General features: G+C 34.6%; 3 protein-coding genes across 3 annotated transcripts; 2 read left to right on the top strand and 1 right to left on the bottom strand.

Annotated features, from left to right (window-relative positions):
* Positions 1–6: 6 nt before the first annotated feature.
* Positions 7–1,399, top strand: LOC119192883 (histone deacetylase complex subunit SAP30 homolog). The gene is made up of 3 exons (XM_037446629.1): positions 7–216; positions 464–682; positions 858–1,399. Exons 1-3 carry the CDS (start codon positions 22–24, stop codon positions 984–986), a joined length of 543 nt encoding a protein of 180 aa, XP_037302526.1. The 5' UTR covers positions 7–21; the 3' UTR covers positions 987–1,399.
* Positions 1,400–1,413: 14 nt separating this feature from the next.
* LOC115446653 (exosome complex component RRP45) lies at positions 1,414–7,563 on the bottom strand. Its single transcript, XM_030173403.2, is given in 8 exon segments — positions 1,414–1,556; positions 4,420–4,608; positions 4,967–5,218; positions 5,474–5,580; positions 5,583–5,696; positions 6,228–6,450; positions 7,009–7,103; positions 7,174–7,563. Coding segments are annotated over 7 exon segments (999 nt in total). The 5' UTR covers positions 7,240–7,563; the 3' UTR covers positions 1,414–1,556; positions 4,420–4,466.
* Positions 7,564–12,291: 4,728 nt separating this feature from the next.
* On the top strand, positions 12,292–13,499 carry LOC119192882 (the record flags this gene model as incomplete). Its single annotated transcript, XM_037446628.1, has 3 exons — positions 12,292–12,426; positions 12,825–12,910; positions 13,357–13,499. Coding segments are annotated over exons 1-3 (308 nt in total), but the record flags the coding sequence as incomplete, so codon positions are not given.
* Between the last annotated feature and the right edge of the window lie 1,006 nt (positions 13,500–14,505).

The following is a 14,505-nucleotide window of genomic DNA, read 5'->3' as shown; positions in this document are numbered from 1 at the left end:
AGTTCAATTTATTAATCATATATGATTCAACGGGAGTATCAAATGAACAACGGGTTTAGTACAGGAGAAGAAGATTCTAGAGGTAATTCAGACCAAATATGTTGCCTTGTGGATGACGGTGATCGGTGCAGACGGTCAGCGGGCAACGCTTCGTACAGCAAGCGCATACAGAAGACTGTCGCACTCAGGAGGCTCAAACTTAATATCGACGGTCAGGTATGTACCGACGTTGTTTATGTCCCCATTGACATTCACAAAACACGTCTTTTCGGTAGCTACGTGAACCACGCACTGAGCACACACAATTACACTTTCTTCCATTTCTAAATATGGCATTACTGTGCTACTGCACCAATATTACGAAAATCGTGTGAATTGGACACTTTCCTCAATTTTAGATTTATGAAAATAAAAAGTATATTGACATGCTTAATATATTGAGTTTTTTGCTTTCCTATTCCAGGCTAGGCACACATACATCTGTGACTTCCATAAGGCGATGATACAGTGTGCTAGGACGAAACAGAGAAGGCCTAAAGACTCTGAGGATGATAGCAATGAAGCTGAGATGGACTCCCCTGAAGTGGATTGGTTTCAGCTGCAGGTGAACACCCTGAGGAGGTACAAGAGGCATTACAAGGTGTCCACCAGGCCAGGACTGAACAAGGCTCAATTAGCTGATGTGAGTACATAAGATTATCTCTAATATGTTACATGTTACATAAGAAAAAAAAAATATAATTCAAAACATATTCAGGAACAAATAAAAATAAGAATCAATTATCTTATACATAGCTTTAATTTACAAAAAATATTTTTTTTTCTTTTTAACCAACACATTCTGAATATGATTACAGGCTATCCAGAAACACTTCAAGTCATTGCCAGTCAATGAGAAAGAGATCATGACTTACTTCATCTATATGGTGAAAACAAATGGCAACAAATTAGATCAGAAGAATGGAATGAACTCAGACTCTGTGTAAATAAATTATGTGTTTGTGACTCTCATGTATAGAATATGAAGTGTGTAGTGTCAATATAGCATAAGTATAAGAGATAACTGCCATGTTTGGTGGTGCATTCTTTTTCAATCTGCATTCTACAATGACACAATTATAGATATATAGATTGAGAATCTACATGAGTGATTTTGAAGTATATTACTTCATGCCAAATAAAGATAACAGAATGCAATGAATTTTGAGAATGTTGTGGACTGTATAAATGATCTTTCACTTAGTTGTGCTGCAAGTGTCCCTTAGTTTTGACGGAGTACTATTTATTTCCTCTTAGACTAAGTAGAGATTTTTTGTTGTATAAAAATGCAGTGTCAAGATATAATGATTGTTATTTGATGAGGGATATGCAATGCTAATATAATATTGTTAAGGAGATTATAATAACAGCAAATTGAAATGTAAATTTATTACATTTTATTTAACAGATTATGTTGTATTATTATCAGTCTTCCTCTGATTCTGATGATATTTCTATCCACTTTGATGATCCTTTCTTTGACACCACCTCAGCCGTATGTGGGAGTGATGATATTACTGCAATTAAAAATAATAATTAGTATATACACATGGTATCCAACCTAATGTATTTTTATTAATTTATGTTGTTATGTCTGCATTTTATACTGATATCAACATAGACCACACAAGTTATAATAAAGGCTTATACCTACATATATGTCTTGTCCATGGCAGAGTTGGAAAAGAAAAATATTGCAAATTAATTCAATACCAATTAATTAAATATATAAATTATCTTATTGTAAATTCTTATAATAAAATCCCCATGAAAAATCATACAGGAAGGACAATTGAACAATAATATTATGATGTAATATTAATACTGAGATTTATATGTGTCACACATTTTCTGAAAAAAGGAATCATGCATAAAAGCAGTTCACAGAAGTCTGAAACATCTAGTTGGATATATTATATGTCCTATTTTATGCTTGTAGTAACGGACATTCTTTTTTTATTCAGAATAAAATATATAATCAAAGTTTGAACCAGATTATCTGTGCAAAGGTTTTTAAACTTCATTTTAGAGTTGTGATTTATAAAGCTAAAAGTTTATGATGAGCTTTGCCTATATTTTGTGAGAAGTATAACACTGAACAGATATCGATAGGCACTTCTTATCTCAGAAAAGCACAGAAATGGATTATGATTCTAAGAAAGTTATTCATTCAGATAGAGCCACAAGATACATTTAGTTTATCTTTATGCCTCATCACAGTAATATGGATTCGGAAGTTCGTAAAAATGTTTGCGATGTTTAGATGTTTGTCAGAAGTAAACACAGAAACCGCTGAACAGATTTGGATGAAATTTGGCACAAATGGGTAGACAATGTCGTGCATTAACTCACAGGCTACATTTTACCCCGGTAATTTGTTTCAATAGGTAATACTGGCATTTTTAAATATATCTTTTAAATAGATGGCGCTGTTGTTTTCGAATTGGCGCTATGAACAGTGTTTGAGGGACTTTTATAGCGAGTAGTAAGTTGTAGAAAGGCTTTTCACGCAGACGAAGCCGCGAGCAACACTCCATAAAACATTAATTGAATTTTTTTTTATTTAATTTTATTTTGAGTCTAGTAAGCCAAACAATATAGTGCATAAGGTTAGGGATATTTATTTTGAATTCCCTTATCACTAAAGCAATATATATTTTTTTAAATATTTTCCCTAACAATATTAATTTTATGACACTGTTGATTAGACATATAATCGTACAATCCCTTAGTACCAGCTTGACACTAGAGAAACATACTGTATGAAAAATCATTGTCTTGTCATAATTTTGTTTATATTATCATAGTCCAATAAATAGCATGTTTCAAGTTCTTAGAAAATAGAGACAATATAGCAGATGTTAAGACATAAGTTTTATCTATCATTAAAATTAAACTGAAAATATCTATACTATTATATAAAACTGAAGAGTTTGTTTGTTTGTTTGAACGCGCTAATCTCAGGAACTACCAGTCCAAACTGAAAAATTCTTTTTGCGTTGGATAGCCCTTTGTTCGTGGAGTGCTATAGGCTATATATCATCACGCTATACCCAATAGGAGCGGAGCAGTAATGGCTAATCTCAGGAACTACCGGTCCAAACTGAAAAAATCTTTTTGCATTGGATAGCCCTTTATTCGTAGAGTGCTATAGGCTATATATCATCACGCTATACCCAATAGGAGCGGAGCAGTAATGGCTAATCTCAGGAACTACCGGTCCAAACTGAAGAATTCTTTTTGCGTTGGATAGCCCTTTGTTCGTGGAGTGCTATAGGCTATATATCATCACGCTATACCCAATAGGAGCGGAGCAATAATGGCTAATCTCAGGAACTACCGGTCCAAACTGAAAAATTCTTTTTGCGTTGGATAGCCCTTTGTTCGTGGATTGCTATAGGCTATATATCATCACGCTATACCAAATAGGAGCGGAGCCGTAATGGTTAATCTCAGGAACTACCGGTCCAAACTGAAAAATTCTTTTGCGTTGTATAGCCCTTTGTTCGTGGAGTGCTCTAAGTTATATATCATCACGCTATGACCAATAGGAGCGGAGCAGTAATGGCTAATCTCAGGAACTACCAGTTTGAACTGAAAAAATCGTTTTGTGTTAGATAGCCCTTTATTTGTGGGGTGCTATAGGCTGTATATCATCACGCTATGACCAATAGGAGAGGAGCAGTAATGAAACATGTTGCAAATACGGGTACAATTTATTAGTTTTGAGAGCTTCCGTTGCGTGCGCTACGTAAACGGTTAAAGTTATGCAACAATGATGTATGACGGGATTGTTCCTCTTAAAAAGTTCTAAAAATATATTATAAAACAAAGTCCCCCGCTGCATCCGTCTGCCTGAACGTCTTAAACTCAAAAACTACCCAACGTATTAAGATGAAATTTGGTATGGAGACAGTTTGAGACCCTGCGAAGAACATAGGCTCCCGGGAAACTACTACTTTTATAATGGAAAACTTTAGCCTGAAAAACTTTATAACGCGGGCGGAGCCGCGAGCAAAAGCTAGTAATTTAATATATGTAAAATAATATTGGAGGGCAAATGCATTATTGTAGAGTAAATCTCGCAAGTTAGGAGTGCAGTTCATTTTGATTAAATTTATAAATAAATATGTTTTGCCCATAATAATAACCAATGAATGTTCCATTAGTTCAAAAACAAAAGGTAATGATTACATATTTGTATCCAACTGTATATAAAACGAATTTAAGGTTTTTAAAACAAAAAAAATTATCAACCATAGAACTTTTTACATTTCCCTATTACAATGTTTTTGGTCTAGTACAAACATCTTGAATTTTCGTTAAGAAACTTGTAAATGAATATTTTTATTTCTTTTATATTTGAAAATGTCAACTCACCATCATATTTGCTACACTCTTCATCATCTATTGATTCTGCATCATCATCATCCCGACATAGTTTCATCATTTTTACTTAGATCATCGACATTGTAATTCTTAAGGCGGATATTTAAATCCTTTTTGCTAAGCGCCAGCATGTGTTCAGTCGTTATTGTATCTGCAAAATTGATCTTAGCCCTTTTCTGTCTGTAAAATTTTTCATAAAAATTTACATATGAGAGTTTATTAGCGTAGTTTCATGGACATTAGACATTTTTGATTTAATGTGAGAATGCAGGAATACACAGGAATTTTGTGAGATTGTAAATAGCGCCCACTATAATATCTATGTTAGAAATGACTAACTGCGCATGTGATTCTAGCATCCATTCATAAATTTACTTTAGAATGTTTAATTTACGAGAATCAATTTTGAATAAGCTTTTAATAATGTTTTAAAAAATAAACAGTATTTCTCCCAATAAATAAAAAAATCATTTCAGATTTAAATTGGTTAATATACATATAAATTTATAAATGTTTATTGTACATAAATATTATTTACCTCAAGTTATCATCAGAGGCAATAGCTTTTTTCACAATATCAACATAGTCCTTGCATTTTTCAGCTGCTTGAGTGATGGCTTTATGAACAATTTTAGAGTTGAATATTGCAGATCCTGTAAGATCCAATAGGCATACTTCTTTGTATTGATTCATGCCAACTACAAGCAATCCTCCTGCAGTGAATACTCCTTCTTCTGTGTTGCTGATGCACACAGATTCCTCAATAAAGTTAGGGTCTGATAGTAAAATACTGAAATCAGATAACAGTAATCATTAATATGACACAAAATGTAGGCCTTTTGTAATTTTTGAGCTTATTTTTAAGAATGTACATAAAGCTTATCTCAAATTATAACACCTATATTTGACATATAGAATTAAATCCACATTGTGTAGGTAAAATTAATAACTACTTAACATAGTTTTATTAAAGTGCAAATTATTTATTAGGACATTATTTTTTTAAAGTGCCCAACAAAAATACTTATATTAATATCATACTCACTCTCCATTGTAAATTGAGTATGTAGTACACACTGGATAATGATAGAGCACAGTAGGTATTGGATCCTTCTCACTGAGTGTATGAAAGATAATACTATCACCACTGCGAAAGTGAAGTCAGGCCGCCTGAAGTGAGCCAGAGAAGTGAGAGATGCAATACTGGCACATTCAATTACATTACCATCATGGTTTAATACTTTTATGTCCACTCTCAGTGACCACACCTGGAATTATTAATTAATTTTATTGAGTTTCAAGTTTTATTTTTGTGTTCATTGATTATGAAAAAATGCCTCAATATCAATCAATTAATAATAATTTTATTTTATACTACAGATATTATAAGTATAGATAAGGCAACAAATATTTCAGGCCCCATAAATATTATAAATGAAAACCTGCATATTTTATCATTTGAATCTTCCACAAGCCCAATTCTTTTTACGGCTGGTGAAGATAACAGCTGGTTCTACACACTCATATACCAACCCCTTCTCTCAAAATAACAGAAATTTTCATACAATAAATGTACCCCCTATTGATAGATGTTTTTTATTACTTTTATTGAAATACAATATTATCCAATTACAATGGCCCTATGGCCATGCACTGCGAAGGCTGCCATGCACTCAGAAACAGACTTATTATCACAGCTTTGCTCCGTCCTTAGATTAAAAACGTCTATGAATAAGGGAGATAGAATATTAAAATGACATTTCCATAGAATAATAACATATTAGAAGAATGCCCCCCACCTTTTCCTCCACAACAATACACAGTGACTCCAGATCAATACATTTTGAGTCTTTGTAGCACTTTTCCAGCAATCTGTTTAAGTAAACAGAGAGGTCTGTCTGACGGTTGGCTTCAAAGTGTGGGGCGGCCATGGGTCCAATCTCCACATTTACATACAAAATACCCTCATTAGGCCTTATTTGTTTTGGTTGTGTCACTTCACATGTTACTTGTGAGAGAACTCTGAAATGTAAGGGTTAAATATCAGTTGAGTCCAAGCTTTAAAAGAATGGCATCCATCTAGGAGCCTTACAGCTAAGATCTGGTGCTTTAGGTCACACAGAATTGCTTTGAAGCCAGTACTGTAATTAGACAAAATTAAACTTGCTTATATTAGGTAATATTTGTTGATATCTCTTTTAAATATTTATTATATTTTGTTTAATTACATAAATCTGGTATGAATTAATGTTTCTCCCACATTGTTGTTATTTTTATTCTAAACATGTTATACAAATAATCATGATCTCCGTTTCCAAAAAAGATCGCCACAAAACACACAATTCCCAACTATTTTTTACGTAGAATTAGACTTATGTTGAAATTAGTTTTTTATTAAGACTTAGCAAATTATGCCAATTTCTTTAACACATTACATATAATTTCGAAGTGAGATACAAAATTGTGTATTTAATTCTGAATCACGATTAAATTTTGTTGAGAATTATATATTCCAGTATATTTTGTTAAAATTATTGGCAGTATTTACCAACTTCAAGTATGTTTATTCCTTCCACTTACTTTGTTTCTCCCAATGATACAATGCAACTGCCGTAATCAGAACCGAAAGATATGTTGAGGTTTCTAGATTCATTATAATTCCTGCCGTCTAAACGCTAAAATTAGAAGAATAAAAGAATTAAAGTTTATTATGATTTTTACAATCCATGCTATAGAATTACTTACATGGCCCTCAGAGACAATTTTTTGTATAAAATTCTTCTCACAACTTGATAAAAATATATCTCGCATTTTCAAGGTTTTTTTAGTTAATTTATTGGCATAAAAATGTGTATTTATTTATTCACCAATATATTATTGTTTAGGTAGGTAATAGGTTATGTTTTATGTATGACATGTCATTAGGATTTTAGGTTAGGTTTTTATTTTTCGCTCAGAATTTTTCGCCTCCCCGTAGAATGTCCGGCTGTCAAAAATGTTTAACAAAAATAAGCTTTATTTTATGTATTTTATAGTCGCCCTCAAAAGGCTGCCTGCAGACGTTTGACGGTTCACAGTCAAGTGAAACAGTAAAATTAACGCAGAAAATTAAACTTAATTTATTCACCAATTCCAATTGGCTAGTGAAGTGTTTGGCTAATTTATTCACTACTCAACAATCACAGACAATATCAGACGTATAACCTCAGAACAGTATAACTCTAAGTCAATGACTAAATATAAAGCTCTAAGTATACAAATTTTACCATGACTTTCTACTTGATGTAGGAAAAATCATCACAATCCAAACATTGAATTGAAACTTTATCGATTCAGCTTCTTCAAAAATTGGGAATTGCGTACATAGTACATGCTTATTTAAATTATACCGATAAATAAAATTATAATTAAAGTATTTTGTCTTATTGTCAATAATAATAGGTGTCAGAAAATCTGAGCGTAATAGAACTTTAACCCCCTTATTCATAGACGTTATTTATCTAAGGACGGAGAATTGCTGTGAAAACAAGTCTGTTTCTCAGCTTTGTTTATCTGAGGGCTAGCTGTTTGTTCAGGTTTGTTTACCTGACAGCCAACTAGTTCAAGTTATATCTGAATATTAACCAATCATAACGGCCCTATGTCTACGCACTGCGAAGGCTGCGATGCCGTCAGGACTGACAAACAGACTTGTTATTACAGCAATGCTCCGTCCTTAGATAAAAAAAGTCTATGAATAAGGGGGTAAAATTTTAAGGAGGTTGCAGGAAGATATCTTATTTGGATTTTTATACTTACTATTACTACATTTTAATAATATCTATTTGCATTTTGCATTTATTATTTTTGCTCGGGAATTAGCCTAATGACAGAAAACTAATCCAAGATACTTTAGTTTAGATTAGCGCGCATAGCCAAGATATCTTTTTTAAAACACAACCCAGATACTTCTCATTGTTTGAAATTACCTATGCGTGTTATGTTAATTAAATATTATCGATCGCTTTTGCGGTGAAGGAATATGTATCGTGGGGAAACATATATAGTACTTATAAGTACTTATTTAAGAATTAGGAAGGAGGTGTGAAGTCTGCCAAGTTGTACTAGGCAAGTGTAGTGAAGTAAAGCCTTAACTGCTCAATACCTACTTATCAGATGAGGCTTCTGCCTAGTAGTGGTACAGCACTTAAGACCCTCCCCCGAGCAAACGAGTTTGAGAAATTTGTTCCATACCTACTTGGTGACACGCGAGTTATGGACGGAAAAATACAGATCAAAGAGAATTATAATATACTAGCTTTTGCCCGCGGCTCCGCCCGCGTTATAAAGTTTTTCAGGCTAAAGATTTCCGTTATAAAAGTAGTAGTTTCCCGGGAGCCTATGTTCTTCCCAGGGTCTCAAACTGTCTCCATACCAAATTTCATCTTAATACGTTGGGTAGTTTTGAGTTTAACACGTTTAGGCAGACGGATGCAGCGGGGACTTTGTTTTATAATATATTTTTAGAACTTTTAAGAGGAACAATCCCGTCATACATCATTGTTGCATAACTTTAACCGTTTACGCAGCGCACGCAACGGACACTCTCAAAATTAATAAATTGTCCCCGTTTTTGCAACATGTTTCATTACTGCTCCGCTCCTATTGGTCATAGCGTGATGATATATAACTAAAAAGCACTCCACAAACAAAGGGCTATCCAACGCAAAAATATTTTTTCAATTTGGACCGGTAGTTCCTGAGATTAGCTTTACTGCTCCGCTCCTATTGGGTATAGCGTGATGATATATAGCCTATAGCGCTCCACGAACAAAGGGCTATCCAACGCAAAAGATTTTTTCAGTTTGGGCCGGTAGTTCCTGAGATTAGCCATTACTGCTCCGCTCCTAATGGGTATAGCGTGATGATATATATATATAGCCTATAGCACTCCACGAACAAAGGGCTATCCAACGCAAAAAGAATTTTCAGGTTGGACCGGTATTTCCTGAGATTAGCCATTACTGCTCCGCTCCTATTCGGTATAGCGTGATGATATATAGCCTATAGCACTCCACGAACAAAAGGCTATCCAACGCAAAAATATTTTTTCAGTTTGGCTCGGTATGTCCTGAGATTGGCCATTACTGCTCCGCTCCTATTGGGTATAGCGTGATGATATATAGCCTATAGCGCTCCACGAACAAAGGGCTATCCAACGCAAAAAGATTTTTTCAGTTTGGGCCGGTAGTTCCTGAGATTAGCCATTACTGCTCCGCTCCTAATAGGTATAGCGTGATGATATATATATAGCCTACAGCACTCCACGAACAAAGGGCTATCCAACGCAAAAAGATTTTTTCAGTTTGGACCGGTATTTCCTGAGATTAGCCATTACTGCTCCGCTTCTATTCGGTATAGCGTGATGATATATAGCCTATAGCACTTCACGAACAAAGGGCTATCCAATACAAAATGATTTTTTTAGTTCGAACCGGTAGTTCCTGAGATTAGCCATTACTGCTCTGCTCCTATTGGGGTATAGCGTGATGATATATAGCCTGTAGCACTCCACGAACAAAAGGCTATCCAACGCAAAAAGAATTTTTCATTTTGGACCAGTAGTTCCTGAGATTAGCCATTACTGCTCCGCTCCTATTGGGTATAGCGTGATGATATATAGCCTATAGCACTCCACGAACAAAGGGCTATCCAACGCAAAAGAACATTTCACTTCGGACCGATAGTTCCTGAGATTAGGCATTACTGCTCCGCTCCTATTGGGTATAGCGTGATGATATATAGCCTATAGCACTCCACGAACATAGGGCTATCCAACGCAAAAAGAATTTTTCAGTTTGGACCAGTAGTTCCTGAGATTAGCGCGTTCAAACAAACAAACAAACAAACTCTTCAGCTTTATATAATAGTATAGATATAGATATGGATACAGATATACGAATATTAAAAAAAAAACATTACGTATTTTTTTTAATTTAAATCTATACTTATACCAAAATATTCTTTATTATAATAATTGTCTATCTCATTGTTGGCTACAAATTAAAATTATATGTACTTACTACTTAGATATTATGGTGTAGATACTTTAGGAGGAGATATAGGGATTTTTAGTGCCATTTTCATTATGAAATGAACGAAACACCCAAAGTAAGATAACATATTGTAGAAATAGTAGAAATACGATTTGTTTTTCTTTTGTAGACACTTATTATAAATTTTGAATAGATAGATAGCTTTTAAAAATACGATTGACGGGCAGTTTTGCTGGGGTACCATCCTTATCGCTGTTTTCAGCTAAAAACCGCGGGCTAGATAGATATGGCTTGCGGTTAGCTCGTAGACACTAGACAATACCGCATTGTGCTGTGTTTTACCTACATACTATAAACGGCGATTTCTATGTAATTTCGTACTTAATTATCCCAACCATATACAAAAGCGGCGATAGCCTAGTTGGGTGTGGAACGGACTGCCGAGATGAATGTCCGCAGGTTCAAATCCGAAGGGCACACACCTCTGACTTTTCTAAAAAATCATGTGTGTATTCTTTGTGAATTTATCGTTCGCTTTCACGGTGAAGGAAAACATCGTGAGGAAACCTGCACATCTGAGAAGTTCTCTATAGGAATTTCGAAGGTGTGTGAAGTCTACCAATCCGCTCTAGGCCAGCGTGGTGGACTAAGGCCTAATCCCTCTCAGTAGTAGAGGAGGCTCGTGATCAGCAGTGGGCAAGTATATAATACAGGGCTGATCTTATTATCTTATATCTCTCTATGTAAAACTTTATTGATACCTACCACTAGCCATAGGACTAGTAATAATTCCCGGGGGATAATTATTAATAAAATATCCAAAAAACAAAAATGGTCTGGTACTTGGCTCAGACCTGATAACTGATAACGTGACTGATCTGAACTGATAACATGTTAAATGAATAAAGGTACCTACGGGCGCCAGATAGCAATTAAAAGAAAATGCTTTGTATTGCTAAGTAGTAAGAAGAAACGAGGGTAACATGTCCTCGTGACACGATGGGGGTTACACATGACTTATGCTTGTAATCTGCTATGCCGGCACCACACCATTACCATGCTATTTGTATTAAAACAGGTAAGGCCGGCGATAGAAAAATGTGGATGTGATGTCCTAAGAGTTCTGTTTCTTTTTTATACAAGCAATACAGCATAAGTACCTCAATAATAAAAGAGCATTATCTACCACGTAAAATGGTAAACTATACAATTTAAGTACGGTACTGATCAATTTTGATCAACACAAAATATTAAAAGCATAGTGTGTGTCTTTATGTATTTCATGTTTATTCTTAATTAATAATCAAGTCGATATTGGCTTTACTATACATTTCAGACTTGGTGCAAAAAACAAGCTAGATAGATAAAGTCTATTATGCATACCTGGTATTAAATCACTATGTATCTACCGTAGGTGGAAACCTAGGTCTTAATCTATTAAGACCTAGACAGTCCTCTAGGACTGTCAGTAATAACTAGGCAAAAAATGTCGCTAAGCACCATAATATATTGATATATAATACATGTGTAGCTACGTATTACGTATTTTAGATGTCGTAGATAACAAAGTTTAATTAAGTAACTTTCTGGTTCTCTTGTTTAAGTTGGTACCTAGGTAAGTACTTTAAAACTATATCCTAACTAAAAACCTAACCCTCAGTGTAGATTAAGTGGGTACTCTATTTCAAGCTACATAAAGAAAAATATTAGGTAGGTACGTCAAAGTAATATCCATGTTAACACTATCGTGCATTAAACAATATTATAAGCTCACGGTCACCACCTCGCGAAGGCGGCATCCTCGCACCGTGTCAGCACGTGTCAGAACGTGTCATTTGACCATCGGCCACCAAATGACCAAGCGGGCTGCGAGCACCTACCCCCATGGCCGGGATCGAGCTCATTATATCGTCAATATGTAACGCCACGTTTTGCAATGCCGTATACGACAACCCGATTACAGGTGATATTTGTTTTGTGTTGTCTGTATTTACATTATGTGTTATGTACGCAATAATCAAGGTCGGTAGGTTCGTTATGCAATTAGGTATACTGCACCTACAGATTTTATCAAATGGAACGATCAGATATGTAAATAAGTAAACGGTATGCTAATATGATTCACACACATTGGTCTTGATGTTATTATCTTTTGTTTATATGTAAGTATAAGTAGGTACTATATGACCAGATAGGTACTAAATATTTATAAATAATCCATACTAAAAGTTTTTAATTATTTATAAAAGAACGTTTTGTAAAATATATTATTACGTGATACCTAATTGTATTCAGTTTATTTTTATGAAGAATATTTTTATGACGATTAAAATCAGCAGTTATTTTTCCATTCTCCATTAGATTCCCAGTTGACCAGGAAGCAGATGGTATACAATGACTTGGCTAAGCAAATTAATGGGAAGAATCTTAAAATCGCGACATACAATGTAAGACTCTTTTTTTATTAACCGCGGATGCTTATTTAAATGCTTTTTCTACGTTCTATTTTAACTTATTATCCTGTGCTATGTACTGGCTGGATTTTGATTATGTACCTATTTTTATTATGAATAAGTCAGTAATTCTATTTCATAGATAAAAAATGCATTATTCATTAAATATATTATGGGCAGTTTCCTTTATTTTATTCCTTATAAGTAAGTTCTTTTCAAACATACTGCTTACTACATATACTGGTAAATAGGTGAAATATCATATATAATATAATTAGTTGGTACTTCATAACATTCAGCGCTACCTACGCGCATTTACTACAGTACACAATATAATATTCGATTCTTTGGAATTCCCAAAAATATAATATTTCATTTGTTATTGTTTTACTTTACTTTTCACTAACTTCCTCAAACTATTAACTATTAACTTATTTCAGAACTATCCACTAAGCTGGGTGGAGAGGTCCGCAAATGGAACACTATATGGCTATGGTATAGCTTTTGACATCGTTGAAATACTCAAGAAAAATTTAATTTCACATATGACGAGGAATCACTGCTCGGCCTTGCAAATAGCAGCGTGAGTTAACTATATACGTTATTAATAATAATATCAGCCCTGTATTATATATTGTCTCACTGCTGGGCCCAGGCCTGACTACTAAGAAGGAGATCCACCCCGCTGGCCTAGACCACATTGGCAGACTCTACAAACCCTCAAAAATTATGACAGAGAATTTCTCAGTTATGGAGGTAACCTTAAGAAATTTTTCTTCACCATTAAAGCAATCGATCATTAACAAAGAATACTCACATAACTTAAGCAAAGTCAGTGCGTGCCCCTTGGGTTTTGAACCTGTGTACATTGGTCTCGGCAGTCCGTTCCATTCTCAATTGGCTATCGTCACTTACAATGTGTTACAATCTTTTAATGTTGAGATGGTTAATTTGTGATAGCAAATATCATATCTTATCAGAACACCCTAGGGTGTTGTACTTCCTCCTACAAGATGGACCGAGCACCTCGTAAAGGTCGCAGGAGCCCTGAAATGTGGATGTATTTGGCCTTCCCTAAGGAGGTCTATTCTCAGCAGTAGACTTCCAAAGGCTTAAGATGAAAAAGAAGGGTGCTGTAGTAACTAGGAAAAGCGATAAGGATCATCTCTGATTCCAAGTGACATATTAAACATGCATAGGTTTTCAGTATCGAATAAATTGTTAACAGTCGCTCCTGATCATTCACGGATTAACCGCTCATACTACTTCACGAAGTACATATTTACACAAATTGATAAAACTTAAGATTTTATAAGATACGATGGTGCGATATTTTCTTGGGATATTTACGGCATGTCTTTGTAAATAATAAGATAGGCACCTACTTTCCGCATCACGCAGTAAAGTATCGTTTAAAGAAGCGGTTCTCAATAATGACGTGTAATAAAAACATCTTAGGCTCCCAAAGTATTTTTTACCACGCCACTCTGCCGCCTACACGCCCTTCTCTTTGAAAAGCAATTGTTTAAAGAGAATCTTCACCAATATAATGATTTCTTTAAATGCAAGTCGGCTAATAATCCATCAAT

This window comes from Manduca sexta, unplaced genomic scaffold (assembly GCF_014839805.1).
Source record: "Manduca sexta isolate Smith_Timp_Sample1 unplaced genomic scaffold, JHU_Msex_v1.0 HiC_scaffold_3310, whole genome shotgun sequence".
Lineage (NCBI taxonomy): Eukaryota > Metazoa > Arthropoda > Insecta > Lepidoptera > Sphingidae > Manduca > Manduca sexta.
Note: the sequence above shows the minus strand (reverse complement) of the source record. Positions and strands in the feature narration are given on the sequence as shown.